Genomic DNA, 19,474 nt, shown 5'->3' on the forward strand with positions numbered 1-19,474 from the left:
TTGGTGTATATATATATATACTGAGAATTTTTTCACAACCACTTGGTGAAGTCACTCACGTCCAATAAATGTAACACTTGGATGTTTCTGAACAGATTGTTTTGATGATAGGCGATTTTCAAGTTGCCATTTTCGATTAGTTAATTAATTCAACCTCAAATATTTTCGACTTGTTAATATTTCATCGCTGGTTAGTATATATTGCATTACTACATGTTTTTACGTTTATTCATATTTTTTCCTAACCTTCGTGAGGTGTGTGATCAGGTTGTCAGTCCTTTGTTGTCAAACAAGTGCGTGCCAGAATTTCTATTAATATTCTACTTTACAAATTACTTACTGTTCCCATCGAATAATGTGATATAAGCAGTTAGATGCTGAATTTTCTTTATTATTTAAAGTAACAAGTTTAATCTGTCATGTATTACGTGTGCAACAAGGACAATTTTATTACGTTCATAACAAAAACCTTGATCTATACAAGTATTAATTAAGAAAGCATTGTTTTGATTCACTAATATAAAAGGAACAAACAAACAGCTGCATTTAAGTTTTCTATACTATAATTTATTTATGGACAAAATTAATTTTCGCACAGTATTAATTATTAGCTTAATCGTTATAATTCCTGTAACATTATTAAAACTGTTACATAAAAAGAATACAATTTTAATTTCTTATTCTGCAAAATAACTTTAAATGAAAAAAAAAAGTATTAATTGAACATAAATGAACTGTTTTATCATAGTTCTTTATTGATACTTTATACAAGTACTTTAGCAAAACTCAGATTTCTCTATTTTTAAAATATGATATACTAGAGTATTTGAAGCAAAAAAAAATGTTAAATGATATTAACATTATTAGTTTGAAACTTTTGTGAAGATAGTTTTAACGATTTATTTTATTGATTCATTAGAAGATGTACCAAGAGTAATGAAAGTAAAATGAATACTTTTTCAAAGTTGTGATTGTTGTGATGATAAAGATTTCGTTAAATTTATATGTTACCATGGTGACAATGATAATAATAATAGTCAAATAGCAAAGTTACTTACAAAAATAATTTAATAACAAAAAATGTTATTATCGCGAATGTCTAATGAATAAATAAGAAAAATAATCTTCTGGAGTCTATAGCATCATAGCTTCATTTTCACTCGAATTGCAGTTTTACAAATGGCCTCGGCTAGAATGTCGCCTACAGAAGACGATGAGCTGACTCTGCCGCGGGCATCCATGAACAAAATGATCAAGGAAATCCTTCCCCACGTCCGCGTTGCCAATGAGTCCCGCGAGCTCATCCTGAACTGCTGCACCGAGTTCATCCACCTACTGTCATCTGAGGCAAATGACATCTGCAATCAGCAACAAAAGAAAATGATCATGGCCGAACATGTTCTCCAGGCTCTCGAAAAATTAGGCTTTAGCGACTATCGTTCTGAGGCCGAGGCTGTTCTCAGAGATTGCAAAGCTGTGGCTGCCAAACGAAGAAGGCAAAGTACAAGGCTAGAAAATCTAGGTATACCAGAAGAGGAATTATTTAGACAGCAGCAGGAGCTTTTTGCTAAAGCCAGAGAGGAACAAGCTGTTGCTGAACAGATTGAGTGGCAACAAATGCAAGCTGTTGCGCAAATGCCAACAACTATATTAAATGGCGACAGTGATGACGAAGATTATTCTTAAAATTACCTTATAACTATGGTTCCATTAACTTAACAATTTAATTTTTACGTAAATTCCGCGATTTATTTTTGTTACTATGAAATTTTGTGAACCATTAATTGCAAAATAAGCATTAAGAATAAGACAATGAAAAACTTTACGATCTTACGATTAATGTATTTTTTTTTTTTTGATAAAAAAAAAAAAAAGAAAAAAGAAAAAAAAATATGAAACTAATAATAGTTAACGCGAATAAAAAATTTAAAATACGGTAATAAGTACATTCAAAGAAAGTTTCATAGCGATTACGTTCTTACATAGTAACTTTAACATTTCCAATAAAGTATAATTGATAACATATTATCCATTGATTCGAAACCTACTTGATTTAATACAATAATCAACTTACGTGCCATGTGTTTGTATCTTCGTCAAAAAGAGAAATTGCTTATTCAGTTCAGGGCATTAGTCTGCCATATTCAGAAGAAAGATGACTTTTCTTTATAGCTTCCGCCACTTTTGAAACGTAGTGATACCTAGGAATAATTTTTTTATCATTTTGAATTCATTGATGAATAAAATACTTGTCATCTACACTAAACACATCTTACCAATTCCTTTCAGTCAAATTAGAGGGGGTCATTGCATTTCTTGTAACACCATGTATTTTCCTTTTTAACTGATCAGTCAATTTATATTCATCTTCAATAAACATTGGTTTAGCTGCGATTCAATTTTTAATTTTTTTATTAAATTTAATTTCAGTATCATGTAATTTAAGTATTATTTAATTGATTGATCTTACTGTTTTTTGAAATAAGCGGAAAGAGAAATAAATTTAGCTGATTATCTACAAAACAAGAATTCATATCGAGACTACTGTGAGTTTGCAATTTAGAGGAGGAAAAAGTTTTGTTATAAAAATCCTAAAAATTTGAAATTTGTTAGGCAAGAAAGCTCATCATAATAAATCACAACATGGATTAAAAATTTACCTTCATCATTTCTATATTAGCAGGCATGAAGTCCTGCACTTCGGCTTTGTTGTGCAAAAACAATATGTGTGGATAGTACTCTACATAATCCTGGTCCATAGTTGTAGTAGAAGAAGGCTTCAGCATCTCTGCTGCTTGAAGGAATCTATATTTATGAAAGATTTAAGTTTTTAATACTTTAGTGACAATAAATTTTTTTGTTTTGTAGTACCGTAGTAAGTTGGGATCGACAAACCAATCTTGAACAAAAATAATAACATGGCATACTGAGAACAAAAATGCTAAAAATTGCAAGGACTGAAGCTCCAAATTTAATTCATTGCCTACGAAATCGGTTGAATTTTTTTTCTGATCAAAATTTGAATAATCAACCATAGATCCAGACAAAATCGGTTGGGTATCCAAGTAAATGACTCTATTCTTTGTGATATAGAAGTCTATGCCATTAGTGCAATTAGTGCCGTTTTCATGATGTGATAAATTTTGAGTAGGAAAAATATCAGGCCTGAAATATTTAACACCTTTAAAAAATGGATCAAAATTGTGATTGTAAAGTTAAAATGAACAATTTAAACACCTACACGTAACTAGATGTGAGGTAGGACATGATTGTTGATTTGCCAACCCCTTGAAGACCTACGCAACCAACTACCAAAAAATCTTGCTGGTCTTGTAAATACTCGAGCGGATTTTCACACAGCTGCATATTTTCATCCATAAATTTTATACAACCAACCAGTTCAGGACAAGGTGTTAACACTGGACGTGCTGGAAGTAAAAAAAAATAATAATAAATGAAAGTACTGGTATGGTAACAGCCATGCTAAGTTTCAAACCAACAAACTTTCAACTGGTTTTGTCAACAGACTTGAATGAGAGTCGGATTCTTTTCTGCAAATTAAAGTTTTTTATTACTGGTTCCAAAGTTTGACTAAAGGGTGGTATATGCTATTTACTTATTTCCATTTCTGTGATTCGGAGAGACAGCCCTGTTCTCACCCTCTCTCGTTTTTAGGATAAATGTTGGCCTGTCCATGACTTTAATAAGAGCTCTGCTTTCTCCCTCTTTACCACTGGGATCTTTCGTCATTATGGGAATCATCTTTTTTGAATTCATGATCAATACCATAAGCAATGCGTTGTTGTTTTATTGTCATGAAATTTTCGGTATTTTCGTTAGCACTAGATTGTTAACCTTTGAATAAGAATACAAAATAGTATAGGAAAAAATACTATTAAATCGTCGTGACCTAAATAATATTTAGTTAATTGCTGACAAAAAAAATATACATGTGACTTTCACTCATAACTCTTAAGAAAAACACTTTGTTTTGAAGGAACATTTTTTTCCCAGCTGTACACATGTCTACAGATTACATTAAAAATCTGCACACTTGAAGATGTAATCTAAAGTCGAACGTTTTCGTAAATTGTTACATTAAAAATTAAATTATAAGTACTTATTTACCTTTTTCACACATGTACACATATTTCGAAAAATACCACTAACTTCAGTTAAAAAACTCTCTTTGAGATTGAGACGTTGAGGTTAAGGTGCGTTTGTTTACTTTACGTGTAAGCAGTGAACGTAATATACCAGCACTTACCAGCTGGTATCAAGTATATGTTATGCTCAAGTTAACTTACGTTTATGACACATTTTTTTATTCAAGAACGCGTTACGCATTTTTGTTTTAACAAAAGAGTTACATTATAGTCCATAGGTACTTACCTATCCGAGCGATATATTTATAAAGCTGCAATGCGAGAAAAAAAACAAACGTTAATTTTGGCCCTGTACTTACCTATATTTATATTTGAGTTCAAAGATAATCAGTAAGTACAGTTCTGTGCATTGGTGTAGGAAGGAAGGAACAACTATTAACTCCATTAAAAAATGTTTTCTATGGATTGCATTTTCTTTTTTATTTTTTGTAAATGACTAATGTACTTAGTAGTAAGATTATGGTGTAATACTTATTAACACAAACGTCCCGGTATCATGTAACTTATTCACTTCTGATAATACTTAACTAATCTAATTATACCGCTATAAAATAACTATAAACACTTAGGGTTGATCTGATATTTGATTTTATTATAGTTTTATTAAAGTATTTTAAGATCTGAAGACTTACAGTGCAACAAAGAGACTGAATGGCTTTTAATGAATATATAAGAAAATTAAAAAATATTTATTACGGTTTTTGTATTTGTTGATCATGGCTGGAGCAACAAAAAGATTTACATACTGGGTGCGCGAGAAGTATGCATTTTTAAAAACTATTTTCATATTTTTAATCTTACTCTGTCCTTTGGTATTGAGAAACATAATAATACGATTAACCAGAAAGTATGTACCAAAAAAAGGCAAAAAAGATATTACAGTTGGATTCTTCCATCCCAATTGTAATGCCTGTACGCCTCAAGAAAACGTATTATGGTCTGCAGTAAAAGCAATTCAAGCTGAACATACTAATGCTTTCATAGTTGTTTACACAGGAGACGTGAATGTTAAATCAGCAGAAATTCTTGAAAGGGTAGGTACTAAGTTTGACATCAAGTTACAGCCTAATATTAAGTTTGTTCATCTACGTCAAACTAAATGGATCAAGAAATTTGCTTACTTGGGGTCAATCTTGGTGGCTAGTGAAGCACTTTCACTTCTCAAGCCGCACATCATCATTGATACTATGGGCTATGGGTTTGTTAATTACATCTTTAAAACAGTTGGACGTTGTAAAGTTGTAAATTATATTCACAATCCAATGGTAACGGTAGAAAAACTGAAAACTAGACACGTTCTTTTGAGCAACAATCAGTACATGTTAACAAGAAGGTCACCCAGTTCTCTTGGTATCAGTAAAGGTATCATTTTATATTTTTTTAAATCGATCATTAATAATGAATTTATGTACAATCTTTTTCTGTTCTTTACAGGTGTTGCATTCTTGTATGGCTGGACAGGTGGATTTGCAGACATCGTAATGGTGAATTCCACCTACACAGAAGATAATGTTGATGCTATTTGGAAATGTCCAGAAAAAACCCATATTGTGTATCCCCCTATTGGTTTGGAAAAGTTAATGGCCAAGGTAGATCTCAGCTGGGAGAAAAAAATCGACTATAGAATTATAAATGCGAGTGAATTCAAGGTTGAAAGCAATCACAAATTAATACTCCAAGCTCTCAGCAAAGCGAAAAATAAAATCCACAGTGGCATCAGGAACGAAATTCGTTTGATTTTAATAAACTTAAGCACAGAACCGAATGAAGAATACCTCAAAAGTTTGAAAGACATGATAAAAGAACACGATTTAGAGGACAACGTGAAAATTCACCCACAAAACATACATGCAGCGCATTTGGAAGAAGAACTGATAAAAGCGTCATATGGTATTTATGCTAAGGCTGATGATCACTTTGGCTCGGATATTATAGCTGGACTAGCTACTGGACAGATAATGATAGTCCATAACTCTGGTGCTGCTAGAAACGAGTTGATAAATGTGGATGAAGACTCAACCAATGGATACTTGGCAAAGACAGTTGAAGAGTACACTCAAGCATTGTTCGAGGCTTTTGAACTAATGTCTTCGAAAAAACGTAGCATGAGGAAGGCAGCTAGAAGAACTGCTGAGCAATTTTCGCGGTTGCATTACCAAAAAAGATTTTTGAACCTGACTGAGGAACTTTTCGCGAAAAAATAAGAAGTAGCTTCTTCTTAAAAATGTATTTAAAAATGAGCTGTTTTTATTAGCCTTAGAAAACAATTATATATGCAGTGTTTTTTACAATTTTTTGCGTGTTTTTACGCAACCATAAGAATATCTAATACTCTTTTTAATCGCGTAATCTACTATTTATTGAATTTTTATACCGTTTAATAAATTTATATTTATTACTGAAAAAATATGTGGGCGATTTTACTTACTTGATTTCTAGATAAATCCTTTATGTGATTAAAAAAAAAAAAATTAATTCTTCATCCAATTTAGATAAGATATTAAAATCTTTATGTATTCAAGAATAAAACTAGATTTATAAATGAATTACAGGTATACCAAAGAATTATTTAAAAAGTTTACATCCAATTTGGCTCCAAAAAATTGACAATCTTACTTTACAATTCGAGTACTTTCGGTATTGGACCAAAAATCGGTAAAGTGTAAGTATATATTATACATATGCATCGTGACCAGTCATCGCGCAATCACTTAAATAAATGGTAAAAGGTCTTAAGTATTGTAATTTTGTAAACATGGTCGATTTTATGAGTCATATAAGACAAGTAAAATATTTATGCTTTTGGAGGTTGGTTTTCGGGTAATAGCTAAATTGCAAACTTGCCGCAAATAGCATAAAAAATGACAAGTTTTTATTGTCTATCTATCAGATTAGTTGCGGCTGGTTTATAATTGATTTTATGGCTCTACTGTAATAAAGTAATAATTATTTGGATCAGCGCCATCTAGCGGTATTTTTTTTTCGCCAAAAGTAGCCTCTAAAATTCTCAATCAGAGCATTTAGGATAAGAGCCATTTAGTCAATTATAAACCAGCCGCAACTTATTTTGTAGCTATAAAATAAAAAAATAACAATACGTGTGTTTTTGGCGGCAAGTTAACAATCTATTTTCTACCAAAAATCGACCTTCCATGTTTTTATACTTTTGAAGACAAATTTTTGAGCATAAGATAGATTGTTAACTTGCCGCCAAAAACACATGTATCGTTATTTTTTCATTTTATAGCTACAAATAAAGTTGCGGCTGGTTTATAATTGACTAAATGGCTCTAAGCTCTTATGCTCGGTTTCAGAATTTTAGAGGCCACTTTTGGCGAAAAAATGAAAACCGCTAGATGGCGCTGATCCAAATAACTATTACTATACTTACAGTAGAGATACTTTGTTAACTATAAACTAGCCGCAACTGATCTTGTAGATAGACAATAAAAAGTTGACGTATTCTATGCTATCTGCGGCAAGTTTACAATTTATTTTTGAACCAAAAATCGACATGTAAAAGTATAAATATTCTACTTATCTTAAATGGCCTATAAAATCGACCACAGGAAAAAAATTACAATACCTTAAGCTTTACATCATTGACTCATAAAAGCAAAGGCAGTACAGCCCTTTGACTTTATAGTTTAAATCAACAGTTAACTTAAGCATATGATATGTATTGTGTCACTGAAATCTTCAATAACGATCAAGCACATACGTGAAATTTGTTAACGAAATATAGAACTTTATTTGTTTTACATTTAACAAATAATTAATGACGATTGTACAAGCAGCTCTTAAATCTTATTGACTAACAGTCTGCAGAAGCTGAAAGTTAACAAGTTGTTTTATATGATAAACTCATTTTGATTAATCCTCAAAAATAATGTAATGGTCTATGTTGGATTAAAAAACTTTCAATGTTATATATGTGCAATGTATCACACATATATACAGTGCAATGTATCACACATTCATGTTGTGAGGTTTTAATATTACAATAACAAAGTTTGATAACACTCAAGGTCAAAGTCTCAACTAGCATCATAAATATAAGAATATTATAGAAATTTGTGATCTAATAAGATTTACCAACGAACAAAGTGAAACATAAATCTTGATAATACGTTTGAATAAAGCAATTGTTTAAGTTTTATAACTTTTAATCATAACAGTTGATACTGTAAATATGCATTTGCTCCTTTAAAATTTGGTTTTTCCTTGTTTCAATAAAAATTTGTGTTACAGAAATTTTGAATTACAATCAAATATATGCATAAATTAATCAGTCGAAAAGAGACAACTGAAGATAAAAGGCCTAAAAAAGAAGCACAGTCACAGGAAGAGTCTCTTAAGAATGGAGCATTGGATCTTACTAAATAAAAAATACATTTATTACAGATAAGTAAATTTTAAGTCTTATAAATAAACAAAGAACCCAACATTCTCTGATTATGTGAGATCCAATGCTCCATTCTTAGGAGACTCTTCGTGTTACTGAAACTCTTTATTAGGCCTTTTTTCTTCTGTCATCTCTCTTAGACTGATAAATTCACGTATGTGCTTGATCGTTATTGAAGATTTCAGTGACACAATACGTATCATATAAGTAAACTGTTTATTTAAACTATAACGTTAAAGGGCCGTGCTTCCATAAGTTAGTGGTAAAAAGCTTAAGGTATTGTAAGTTTGTGAATATGGTTGATTTTATAAGCCACATAAGATAAGTGGAATATTCATATTTTTACATGTCGATTTTTGGCTCAAAAATAAATTGTAAACTTGCCGCAGATAGCATAGAATACGTCAACTTTTTATTGTCTATCTACAAAATCAGTTGCGGCTAGTTTATAGTTAACAAAGTGTCTCTACTATAAGTATAGTAATAGTTATTTGGATCAGCGCCATCTAGCGGTTTTCATTTTTTCGCCAAAAGTGGCCTCTAAAATTCTGAAACCGAGCATAAGAGCTTAGAGCCATTTAGTCAATTATAAACCAGCCGCAACTTTATTTGTAGCTATAAAATGAAAAAATAACGATACATGTGTTTTTGGCGGCAAGTTAACAATCTATCTTATGCTCAAAAATTTGTCTTCAAAAGTATAAAAACATGGAAGGTCGATTTTTGGTAGAAAATAGATTATTAACTTGCCGCCAAAAACACATGTATCGTTATTTTTTTATTTTATAGCTTTATCATCAGTTGCGGCTGGTTTATAATTGATTAAATGGTCTAAGCTCTTATGCACGGTTTCAGAATTTTAGAGGCCACTTTTGGCGAAAAAATGAAAACCGCTAGATGGCGCTGATCCAAATAACTATTACTATACTTACAGTAGAGATACTTTGTTAACTATAAACTAGCCGCAACTGATTTTGTAGATAGACAATAAAAAGTTGACGTATTCTATGCTATCTGCGGCAAGTTTACAATTTATTTTTGAGCCAAAAATCGACATGTAAAAATATGAATATTCCACTTATCTTATGTGGCTTATAAAATCAACCATATTCACAAACTTACAATACCTTAAGCTTTTTACCACTAACTTATGGAAGCACGGCCCTTTAACGTTATAGTTTAAATAAACAGTTTACTTATATGATACGTATTGTGTCACTGAAATCTTCAATAACGATCAAGCACATACGTGAATTTATCAGTCTAAGAGAGATGACAGAAGAAAAAAGGCCTAATAAAGAGTTTCAGTCACACGAAGAGTCTCCTATGCTCATTGGTAAATCTTATTAGTTCACAAATTTCTCTAATATTCTTCTATTTATGATGCTAGTTGAGACTTTTAATCTTAATCTCTGCTTTTAACTTGTGTGGCTAGTTTATAGTTAAGGTAAAACGCCCAATACTTGGACAGATTTTTCGAAACTAATTTTAACGCTCATATTCCGAAGTTAATGTGCAATACTTCCATATTTTTTAAATAATTACTTGTAATTAGGATGCCTTAGGATTATATAACACACAAAAAATGTTTTAAAATAGCTCTTAAATAATAGTTATCGTACATTTTAAAACATGTCAACTTATCGGAGTAGTTGGACAATCATTCTCGACTGTCGTAGTAGTTGGACAACCTTGAAAACCAAAAGTTGGACAATGCTGCAGTACTTGGACAAGTTGGAAAGCAGTACTTGGACAATACTAACTTAAACGATTTTACAGTTGTATAAATTACGATAAGGCACAAGTACTTATTAAAACTAAAGTATGTATTTAGATAAATACCTTATAACGAAAAAATGTTAACGAAGGGGATAAATAATAACAAATTTATTACGTAAAATTCGTAAGTAAAATTATTAATCTTTTTTCCAAAAATAATTTATTAAATGCAAGATAAATCCCTCAGGGTGCATTTTGATTTTCAACATTTTCAATTGTGAGGAATCGCACTTCTCCTTCTTGATTTGAATTTTCTTTAGAAGGAACTGCATCTCTTCAATAGCAAACGAATTATCCAACTCAATTAAGCTCTCACCTCGGTACTCAGTTTTTTCAATTATTCTATCAGTGAGATAGTGTAAAACCAATTTTACTGTTTTTTTTTTAATTTTGTTATTTAAGATTTATTTTTAATAAGACTATAATTTTTCTTACTTTTCTTTTTTGTTTTTGTTGTATGACCTCCACTTTTGTTCTTTTTCATTATTTTATATTTTTTTAAAAACATTTTTCCTCTTTTCAGAACCCATACTTCATCTGTATTTACAGTGAATTGGAGGTTAACTTTTAAAAATGTTGAAAAAACAATTTTCTTAAAGCGGTGCACCCCTTAACAACAAAACTGATTAGTAAAGTGTTTTTTTTCTACAAAGTACTTCACTTTTTATACACTTTTGTTTAAAAAATTCGCATAAAAGATTAACTACGTTAAAAGGTAAACAACTTTGATTGTATGTCCATGTACTGGCTACGACGTTTTTGTGCCTATGACCTGAAGTTGGACAAGAGCTCCACGTCTGTCCAACTACTACGAAATCGTGAGGTGTACTTGGACAGCTAATTTTACATTATAAAAATTTTTTTTGTCCACGATTACATTAGAAATATTGTTAATTAATGTAAAAGTTGTAAAATAATACCATACAGCATTTATACAAATGCATTGGATTAATTTTAACGAGCATTACCTATTATCAAAATCATAGAAAACGGAGAAAAATTATCGCAGTCTTATGGCGCCTACGGTGAAATTTAGAATCATTCGCATGTATTAAATGTTGCTGAAATTTTTTTAAAAATTCAAGTATATCATCAATAATAATCATAGCAATATTAATCTATTACGTTTTTTAAAATATCTCTTTTTTATTTGCTACAATGACTGATTTTCCACTGTCCAAGTATCGGTCTGAATTTCAGTTTTGTCCAAGTATTGGGCGTTTTACCTTATTAGTTGACAAAGTGTCTCTACTGTAAGTAGTAATAGTTATTTGGATCAGCGCTGTCTAGCGTTGCGGATTTTTGAACTAAAAAGTGGCCCTAAGCTTTTGAAACTGAGCTTTAGCGCGTAGAGCCGTTAAATCAATTATAAACCAGCCGCAACTCTATTTGTAGCTATAAAATAAAAAAATAACGATACATGTGTTTTTGGCGGCAAGTTAACAATCTATTTTTTACTCGAAAATTTATCTTAAAAAGTATAAATACATAGAAGGTCAATTTTTTGGTAGAAAATAGATTGTTAACTTGCCGCCAAAAACACATGTATTGTTATTTTTTTATTTTATAGCTACAAATAGAGTTGCGGCTGGTTTATAATTGACTAAATGGCTCTTATCCTAAATGCTCTGATTGAGAATTTTAGAGGCCACTTTTGGCGAAAAAAAAATACCGCTAGATGGCGCTGATCAAAATAATAAAAAAAAACTATTTCTTACAGTAGAGCCATGAAATCAATTATAAACCAGCCGCAACTAATCTGATAGATAAACAATAAAAATTTAACATTTATATTATCATTTGCGGCAATTTATCTATTACCCGAACACGAACCTCCAAAACCACAAATATTTGACTTGTCTTATATGGCTTATAAAATAAGCCTATTGCAGTATTTGCACATTTGCAGTAGAAGTAGTGCAAACTGCAAAATGTGCAAATCTGCAAAGGCAGCAAAGGTCTACTTGTCAAAAATAATTTAGAAAATGAGCACCGCTAAATGGCGCTGGTTCACGAAAGTTAAATTTTTATATATTTCATTTGTAAACAAACTCCGAAATATCTCAGAAAATCGGTTCAAACTTACTTATCACGATACTTATCACGGAAATTTTCAAGTTTGTTTATATCATTAAAACCCATCGACAGTTAGTAGATTAGTACAGGTTGACAGTTGAAGAGAGAAACATTAACTAAAGTTTAGTCGTTAACAAAAAAAAAAAGTTATCGGGAAAAATAATAAGTGAAAACCTACTTATTTCAACTCTCTTTGCTGATAAAAATAAAAACGTTTTACCAGTAGGTACATATCGATGTTGCAGAATGGAGGTGGTTCTCCAAGCTATTTTTGTTGGATAGCAACTCACTCATTGGTCATGAAAGAAAATTTCGTATACACGAATGTATATAGTATAAGTACTGCTCTTAAAATAAACCCTGGGTCGTGAGATTCGTGAGGAAGATTCTCGTGGCATCTTGAATACTTATGAAACCTTTTTATTGCTTGCCTGCTGCACGAGGAGCTTCAGTACAAGTCGAGATTTTGTAGCATCAAGAGGCACGTACAAACTACCAAGCTCTTAGTTCTCAAACGTTTGTTTTTGTTGCTTATTAATTGTCTGTGTTAAGTACTTGAGTTTGTTCAGGGTTTTTGCTTGTTATTTTTATCCTCTCATACTTTGATTACTTTACAGTGTTTTTGAAAATGCAATAGCTTGTGTGATTCTTACAATGAGACTACAAAATTTGAATTTTATTTTCAGATTAACTCACAAGAATTCTTTAAAAATGATCAAAACTGAGTTAACAGCCCAAGAGTGGAAAGAAAAAGGCAATGCCGAGTTCAAAGATGGGCTGTACGAAAAAGCATTGGTGTCTTACACAAAGGCTTTGAAACTTGCGGAAAAAGACAGCTTTGACAAGGCAGTGTATTTAAAAAATAGAGCTGCCGTTTATCTAAAGCAAAAAGAATATGACAAAGTGATCAAAGACTGTGATGAAGCTTTAAAAATCTCACCAAATGATCCAAAAGCTTTGTTCAGGAGGTGTCAGGCACTTGAGGCTGTGGAAAGGTTCGAGGAGGCTTACCGTGATGCCAGGGCTGTTATTCAAGTTGAGCCTACTAACAAAGTTATTCAGCAGACTGTGGGCAGTCTACACGAAATCACCCAAAAGAGATTAAGAGAAACCTCAAATACTGGCAATAAGGTAAAGTATCGAATAACTTTTGAGAACATCCATCAAAATATGTTCAATCCTCACAAAATTCAATGTTTCTCTGACAAATGTGTATTTTTCCAGGTTTCACGAATGCTTGAACTGGCCTTTGATGCAAACATCGACAGAGAAAAAAGAGAAACGGCAATGAACAACTTGTTAGTTCTAGCCAAAGAAAGAGCTGCAGCTGATCTTATGTTCAAACAAGGAATATCAATAAAGATCCATCGTCTTTTAAAGTCAGAGAAGAATGAGAATATCATAATTGCAGCCATTCGTATTTTGGCTGAATTGTGCAAGGATAGTATCGACAGAACCGATAAAATGTTGAAAGACATAGGTATTCCTTGGTTCTTGGATGTCATTAACAGCAAAAATGAAGATAGAGTGAATGCTGGTCAATACTGTATACAGGTACGATAACTAGCGTCGTTTTACGCTCAATCTTTTGTCCCCACAAAATTTGTATGCCATTTGAAACATAAAAAAAAAAAAATTGTTCCTGCAGACTGTTCTGAACAGCTATAGCGGTTTAACCACAAAACCCGAATCAAAACCAAACAAGGAAATGTGTGAAAAGTACAAGAAAGAAATCGACACGATCTTAACTTGCCTCCTTTACTCAACAACGAATCGCACGTTCACTGGTGAAGGCCGAGATGCAGTCATCGAGTTGATCATGAGAAACGTTCACCACGACACTCTTAATTGGGCTGAGAGTCTCGTTGAACAGCGGGGCTTGCAAAGATTAATGGAAGTTGCCAGTGAGCTCGAGGAGTACAAGTACGAGTCGGCAATGAACGTCACAGGGTCCACGAAAACCATTACCAGTGTGTGCTTGGCTCGTGTTTATGAGAACATGTATTATGACGCAGCAAAAGAGAAATTCAACGCAGCTATAGACGAGTACATAAAAGAAAAGTTACTTGATCCCGACATTGAATCAAAGGTAAGTTGAATGGATTACCTTAAAGCCTCAAAACTCTTGAAAAAACATAGCATAGATCGAGCTTTTTCATGAGTTTATTGCTTGCTAATAGGTGCGAGTGACAGTGGCAATCACGACATTACTCCTGGGACCACTAGACGTCGGAAACGGCATAATAGCAAGGGATGGTATTCTGCAGATGATTCTCGCTATGGCAAACTCAGACGACGTGCTTCAGCAGAAAGTTGCTTGCGAGTGCATCATTGCAGCAGCCTCGAAGAAGGACAAGGCAACCAGCATAATAAACCAAGGTGTAAACATCTTAAAAAAGCTATATCAGTCGAAAGATGATGCCATCCGAGTCCGCGCCCTCGTTGGCCTTTGCAAGTTGAGCAGTTCCGGTGGCACCGACGCGTCTATCCGCCCGTTCGCCGATGGAGCATCAAAAAAGCTCGCCGAGGCATGCCGCAGGTTCCTCATCAATCCTAAGAAAGATAAGGACATGAGAAAATGGGCGATCGAGGGTCTCTCGTACCTGACTTTTGACGCCGAGGTCAAGGAGAAGATGATCGAAGACAAGGACGCGATCCGTGCCATGATCGAGGTTGCGAAGAGTGGGGACAAGTCTGTCGTCTACGGTGTTGTCACGACCCTAGTCAACCTCTGCAACGCCTACGACAAGCAGGAGTTGATTCCCGAGATGGTAGAGCTCGCCAAGTTCGCTAAACATCACATCCCCGAGGAATCGGAGCTCGACGACCCGGACTTTCTCAACAAGCGACTCACCTGTCTCGCCAAGGAAGGTGTGACCACAGCTCTTGTGGCTCTGTCCAAGACCGACAGCAAGAACAGCAAAGAACTCATAGCTCGAGTCTTCAATGCTCTGTGCAGCGTAGTGGACGTTCGGGGCATCATAGTCCAGCAAGGGGGTGCCAAGGCGCTTCTACCTTTGGCACTCGATAGCACGGACAAGGGCAAAAAGCAAGCTGCTCAAGCGCTCGCTCGTCTTGGCATTACGATAGACCCCCAGGTCGCGTTTCCTGGGCAAAGGATGTACGAGGTGGTCCGGCCCTTGATCGATCTGTTGCACCCAGATTGCAATGCGCTCGAGAATTTTGAAGCTCTCATGGCACTGTGTAACTTGGCGGGTGTCAGCGACAGTTTGCGCAAGAGGATGCTCAAAGAGGGCTGCTTCTTGAAGGTCGAGAACTACATGTACGAGGATCACGACATGCTGGTGCGCGCTGCCACGCAGCTCATCAACAATCTCATCATGTGCGACGAAACAATACCGTACTACGAAGGCAACAACGATCGGGTCAAGTATCTCGTTATTTTGTGCATGAGCGAGGACGAGGAAACGTCTTCGGCAGCTGCTGGTGCTCTGTCGATGCTGACTTCGGTCAGTAAGGTCGTTTGCAACAAGATCTTTGATGCCAAGGATTGGCTTGATTCGTTGAGTTACTTGTTGTCTAGTCCTAAGGAAAGTTTACAGTACAGGGGAGCGTACATCGTCAACAATATGATGAAATCGAGTAAGGAAATCGCAGAGAAGCTCATCGAGACTAATATTACGGAGATTATGCAGGCACTGGCTAAAAGTTCACTCCCAGAGCATGAGAAGGTCAAAAAGTTGCTAAACAGCGCGTTGAAGAGCGCCGTTGACTATAAATTGTTGAAACCCAATGACGTTGATTTGGACAGTGGCGAGGTCGAGGAATGAGTTTGTGAAAAAAATTCATCCTCGAACTCGTATGCATGCGTGTGTGTACATACCGATTAATGGAGATTTTTTCATTGACGTTTTGGATTTTCCATAGATTGTTTGTTGTTGATTTCATATTGTATTTAATTGATTTGTTTAAGATTAAAAGAAAATAATGCATTGTTTTTTAAAATGTAGTTTAGAGACTTTCTTTGGCAATCCAAAACTTCAATATTGTTCTTCTACATCAATGTTGATATAAAAATTGATACTTTGTGCCTTGAAAGTTTGTAGAAGACTGCATTTAGATTTTTTAAATGAATTTATTTATAAGATTTTATTTAAAAATATAACACTCGAATTTACTAACTATTGTTATTTACATCGTCTCATTAAGACATATTTTTCGGCACTTTACCTTTACTTATACAATTTGTTTAAAGTGTTACAAAATATGTTGCTTGTTTTTTAATAAAGATATATACAAATTTGATCTTTTTGTTTTTTTAAGTAATTATCACCAGTTCATGGATTTAAAAATGGGTGAAGTAGCGCTTCTTCAGCAGTAATTCGAGTTTTAAAGTTGATATCTAACAATCTCCCCAGTAGCTCATAAGCTTCGTCTGGATAACTCTGAAAAACGTAAAAAGTTTATGGGATATTGTAATCTGATAGACCATGGCCATCAAATAGTGTTTAAATGAATGAACAAAAGCATCTGATCAAGTTTACCTTGTAAACTCTTTCAACAGTAGGCTGCTTTGCCCGGTTACGTTCCTGAAGTTTGAGACACAGGGTGGCGAGATTGATTTCTGGAATATCGGAACCAAATATCAATTTTTTTCCGAGTCTTTTTGCGCATTGTTGCATCGCGGTGGAACCGAAAATCGAAACGATCTCCGCCAGGGCAGTTGTATCGTCGGGAGCACGAAAAAAAGGATGAGTCTCGCTCAGCATACACAGCATGATAATGCCACTAGCCCATATGTCGATTGCTGTAATTATGAAATCGAAAATTATTCAGCTGATTATAACACAGATTGATATAATTATTCAATATGCTCACCTGGTGTTTGGGCAGGATATTTTAACAGAACTTCTGGAGGCCTGTAACCAGGAGTGCCAGCGCGCGGTGCTGTCTGAGATGGCCTTATTAAACATAGTGAACACACTTTTGGCTTCCCAAAGCAATAACACTTTTCAACTGACACAATGTTTGTACTCTTCAGGGTTGTATCGATTTTGTTCTAAAAAAACACGAAAATTAATTAAATTATCACAAGAGATTTGGTGGACTACTTTGCGTTGTTTAAATCTACCTCATCTACTTTTCTCTTTTTAGCTGCTGGAACATTATTAGGTACAGGAGTTTTTGCTGGGTTTTGAGTACTAGGCTGACTAGGAACATATTTTTGCGCTAATCCAAAATCTACTAATAAATACCTGCACAAAAATAAATTGTAAATCACTAGTCAGATACTCGATGATTATAAACAACTAAGAGAGGTCGTTACTTTTTTTTTATCCTATTGTACAAAAAATTGCTTGGCTTAATGTCTCTATGAATAATTTTGAAACTGTGCACTCTGCTTAAGGCTGTCAACAAAGCTCTCATATATTCTCGTAGTTCATCTGTTTCCATTTTATGTACATATTCCTGAAAATTTATATTATTGTTGTACAACTAGTAACTTATTTATGGAACTTTAATTATATAGTCTTCTTACTGAAAATTCATTGTGTCCTATAAAGGGCATGATAAAGGCAACATATCCTCCACTACGCAAACAAAGCTCTAATCCAGCTACGTTATCTTGACCTCTGAAAAAAAAGATGATGTTACTAGTAAACTTCACCAAAACATATTTTCATTTTAGGGAAATATTCGATATCAAAGTGCGTACAGTATACAAAACGTTTAAAAAAAATCACCAAATAAAAATAGTAAATTAATTAACAAAAAATAACCCGATATCTTTGAGACACTGCAGTTCGCGTTCGATTCTACTGGGATGACAGATGGGCACGAGATACTTGATAGCATATTTTTTTTTGTCCCTGCCATTCTGGTTTTTCCTAAAACCGAGGAAAACGGTGCTGAAACTGCCCTCACCGATTTTTGAGTGTATCGTGAAAAGATCGTCCAGCACAGGTATATTTTTCAACATCACGGCCACCTGGTCTTCTTTGATCTCTGTCGAACGAAAGATTGAGTAATCGTTAGTACAATTAAAGTGCATTTCAATCAGAAAATTCAATGAGATTTAAGGTTTTTTCGATCGCGCGCTTTTCACAATTTTACGTGTCAACTGTTTTGTTTTGAAACTGCAGAATTGGGTTATAGGTATATACTTAAGTACAAGTAATGTTTGACGGTTTGACTTACCTTCGATCTTGTTAGCTTCCATTATAAATATGTTGGATAAAATTGTTTCACTGCTATCGTTTCATCTTTAAAGGCATGATTACGAAGAAAAGAGGTTTGGATGCAGAGAGAAAAACAAACAGAAAACTGATCGACTTTGAACTCTGTAGAGTTTGTTGTGGTTGGTTTGATTTGAAGTGAACACGTGAACAGTGAATATATACGCTATATATGTACATTGTATATGTACTTATATACACACACTTTCATTCCTACGCCCTACGCCCTACGCCCAAATGCCCCAAATTTTATCCCTTTTGTTCAGTCCCAATGTCCCAAAACTGCCGCTCATAATGTGTGGGTATTAATTATTTTGAAAAAAGGTTAAGATGGAATCTGGTGTGGGGTGTCTGTCAGACTGGCTTGACAATGTTTATAAATTTATAATTTTTCATTCACAGATGAAGGAAGGGGTTTAAAATAATTTTGAAGTTGAAGTTTCTTATGTAATGATATAATTTTATTCCAAAGTGTAACACATCATGATAATTTGAAACAATTTTCTTTATTTTGAGTAGTACTTACATTTTTTCATTTTTACGCAATTGAAAAATTTTGCACAATAGTTGACTGAAAAATTTCCTTTATTTTTTTAGTTATAGTTAGTTTAGAAAGTGCTGTCAGACTTAAAATACGTTTTTTGTATCATTCAATTGCTCTTTATTAGTCATTCGGATGTAATACTACTTTTGTAAATAAAAAAAACGTAAAATAAATAAAAACGTGTAATAGCAATAGTAATAATATTAATGTTTATATAAATAGCGGAATTCGTTAATACTTCCTATTTACATGACAGATAAATAAATAAATTTATATCCCTGTAATCTCATATAATAAATTACATTAA

General features: G+C 33.6%; 5 protein-coding genes across 7 annotated transcripts; 3 read left to right on the forward strand and 2 right to left on the reverse strand.

The window, feature by feature from the left end:
• Nucleotides 1-51: 51 nt before the first annotated feature.
• Nucleotides 52-2,266, forward strand: NC2beta (negative cofactor 2beta). The gene is made up of 2 exons (XM_014353117.2): nucleotides 52-190; nucleotides 1,172-2,266. The coding sequence occupies exon 2, from the start codon at nucleotides 1,180-1,182 to the stop codon at nucleotides 1,684-1,686; it is 507 nt and encodes a 168-aa protein (XP_014208603.1). The 5' UTR covers nucleotides 52-190; nucleotides 1,172-1,179; the 3' UTR covers nucleotides 1,687-2,266.
• Nucleotides 900-12,621, reverse strand: LOC106639476 (nonsense-mediated mRNA decay factor SMG9). Of its 2 annotated transcripts, none has more exons than XM_089598878.1 (10): nucleotides 12,605-12,621; nucleotides 3,617-3,855; nucleotides 3,505-3,551; nucleotides 3,242-3,428; nucleotides 2,872-3,165; nucleotides 2,661-2,805; nucleotides 2,471-2,591; nucleotides 2,277-2,388; nucleotides 2,075-2,201; nucleotides 900-1,358 (listed from the first exon to the last, which is right to left on the reverse strand). In XM_089598878.1, exons 2-9 carry the CDS (start codon nucleotides 3,787-3,789, stop codon nucleotides 2,123-2,125), a joined length of 1,158 nt encoding a protein of 385 aa, XP_089455004.1. In that variant the 5' UTR covers nucleotides 3,790-3,855; nucleotides 12,605-12,621; the 3' UTR covers nucleotides 900-1,358; nucleotides 2,075-2,122. The 2 variants fall into 2 exon arrangements, with proteins under 2 accessions (XP_089455004.1, XP_014208604.2); XM_014353118.3 differs by lacking the exon at nucleotides 12,605-12,621 and adding an exon at nucleotides 4,129-4,245.
• On the forward strand, nucleotides 4,828-6,440 carry LOC106639406 (GDP-Man:Man(3)GlcNAc(2)-PP-Dol alpha-1,2-mannosyltransferase-like). The gene is made up of 2 exons (XM_014353017.2): nucleotides 4,828-5,528; nucleotides 5,601-6,440. The coding sequence occupies exons 1-2, from the start codon at nucleotides 4,883-4,885 to the stop codon at nucleotides 6,368-6,370; spliced, it is 1,416 nt and encodes a 471-aa protein (XP_014208503.2). The 5' UTR covers nucleotides 4,828-4,882; the 3' UTR covers nucleotides 6,371-6,440.
• On the forward strand, nucleotides 12,423-16,692 carry unc-45 (unc-45 myosin chaperone). The gene is made up of 5 exons (XM_089598877.1): nucleotides 12,423-12,907; nucleotides 13,113-13,557; nucleotides 13,651-13,980; nucleotides 14,075-14,515; nucleotides 14,607-16,692. Exons 2-5 carry the CDS (start codon nucleotides 13,138-13,140, stop codon nucleotides 16,215-16,217), a joined length of 2,802 nt encoding a protein of 933 aa, XP_089455003.1. The 5' UTR covers nucleotides 12,423-12,907; nucleotides 13,113-13,137; the 3' UTR covers nucleotides 16,218-16,692.
• On the reverse strand, nucleotides 16,528-18,756 carry LOC106639474 (cell division cycle 7-related protein kinase). 2 transcript variants are annotated; one of them, XM_014353115.2, is made up of 8 exons: nucleotides 18,586-18,756; nucleotides 18,168-18,393; nucleotides 17,927-18,020; nucleotides 17,714-17,856; nucleotides 17,519-17,642; nucleotides 17,266-17,446; nucleotides 16,932-17,194; nucleotides 16,528-16,832 (listed from the first exon to the last, which is right to left on the reverse strand). In XM_014353115.2, the coding sequence occupies exons 1-8, from the start codon at nucleotides 18,605-18,607 to the stop codon at nucleotides 16,725-16,727; spliced, it is 1,161 nt and encodes a 386-aa protein (XP_014208601.2). In that variant the 5' UTR covers nucleotides 18,608-18,756; the 3' UTR covers nucleotides 16,528-16,724. The 2 variants fall into 2 exon arrangements, with proteins under 2 accessions (XP_014208601.2, XP_014208602.2); XM_014353116.2 differs by lacking the exon at nucleotides 18,586-18,756 and adding an exon at nucleotides 18,494-18,514.
• Between the last annotated feature and the right edge of the window lie 718 nt (nucleotides 18,757-19,474).

This window comes from Copidosoma floridanum, unplaced genomic scaffold (genome assembly GCF_036245765.1).
Source record: "Copidosoma floridanum isolate Cflo_tuat_1 unplaced genomic scaffold, Cflo_Japanese_pri ptg000006l, whole genome shotgun sequence".
Lineage (NCBI taxonomy): Eukaryota > Metazoa > Arthropoda > Insecta > Hymenoptera > Encyrtidae > Copidosoma > Copidosoma floridanum.

Coding starts and splice junctions, on each gene's coding strand:
- LOC106639476 (XM_089598878.1), bottom strand. CDS start 3,789: ATGGTATTGATCATGAATTCAAAAAAGATGATTCCCATAATGACGAAA. Junction 2,592..2,660: donor CTAATATAGAAATGATGAAG/GTAAATTTTTAA, acceptor TCAAATTTTTAG/GATTTTTATAACAAAACTTT. Junction 2,202..2,276: donor AATTTGACTGAAAGGAATTG/GTAAGATGTGTT, acceptor AATTATTCCTAG/GTATCACTACGTTTCAAAAG.
- unc-45 (XM_089598877.1), top strand. CDS start 13,138: ATGATCAAAACTGAGTTAACAGCCCAAGAGTGGAAAGAAAAAGGCAAT. Junction 13,558..13,650: donor CCTCAAATACTGGCAATAAG/GTAAAGTATCGA, acceptor GTATTTTTCCAG/GTTTCACGAATGCTTGAACT. Junction 13,981..14,074: donor CTGGTCAATACTGTATACAG/GTACGATAACTA, acceptor TTGTTCCTGCAG/ACTGTTCTGAACAGCTATAG.
- NC2beta (XM_014353117.2), top strand. CDS start 1,180: ATGGCCTCGGCTAGAATGTCGCCTACAGAAGACGATGAGCTGACTCTG.
- LOC106639474 (XM_014353115.2), bottom strand. CDS start 18,607: ATGGAAGCTAACAAGATCGAAG. Junction 18,394..18,585: donor GGAAGCTAACAAGATCGAAG/GTAAGTCAAACC, acceptor TTCGTTCGACAG/AGATCAAAGAAGACCAGGTG. Junction 17,643..17,713: donor TACAATAGGATAAAAAAAAA/GTAACGACCTCT, acceptor ATTTTTGTGCAG/GTATTTATTAGTAGATTTTG.
- LOC106639406 (XM_014353017.2), top strand. CDS start 4,883: ATGGCTGGAGCAACAAAAAGATTTACATACTGGGTGCGCGAGAAGTAT. Junction 5,529..5,600: donor TTCTCTTGGTATCAGTAAAG/GTATCATTTTAT, acceptor TGTTCTTTACAG/GTGTTGCATTCTTGTATGGC.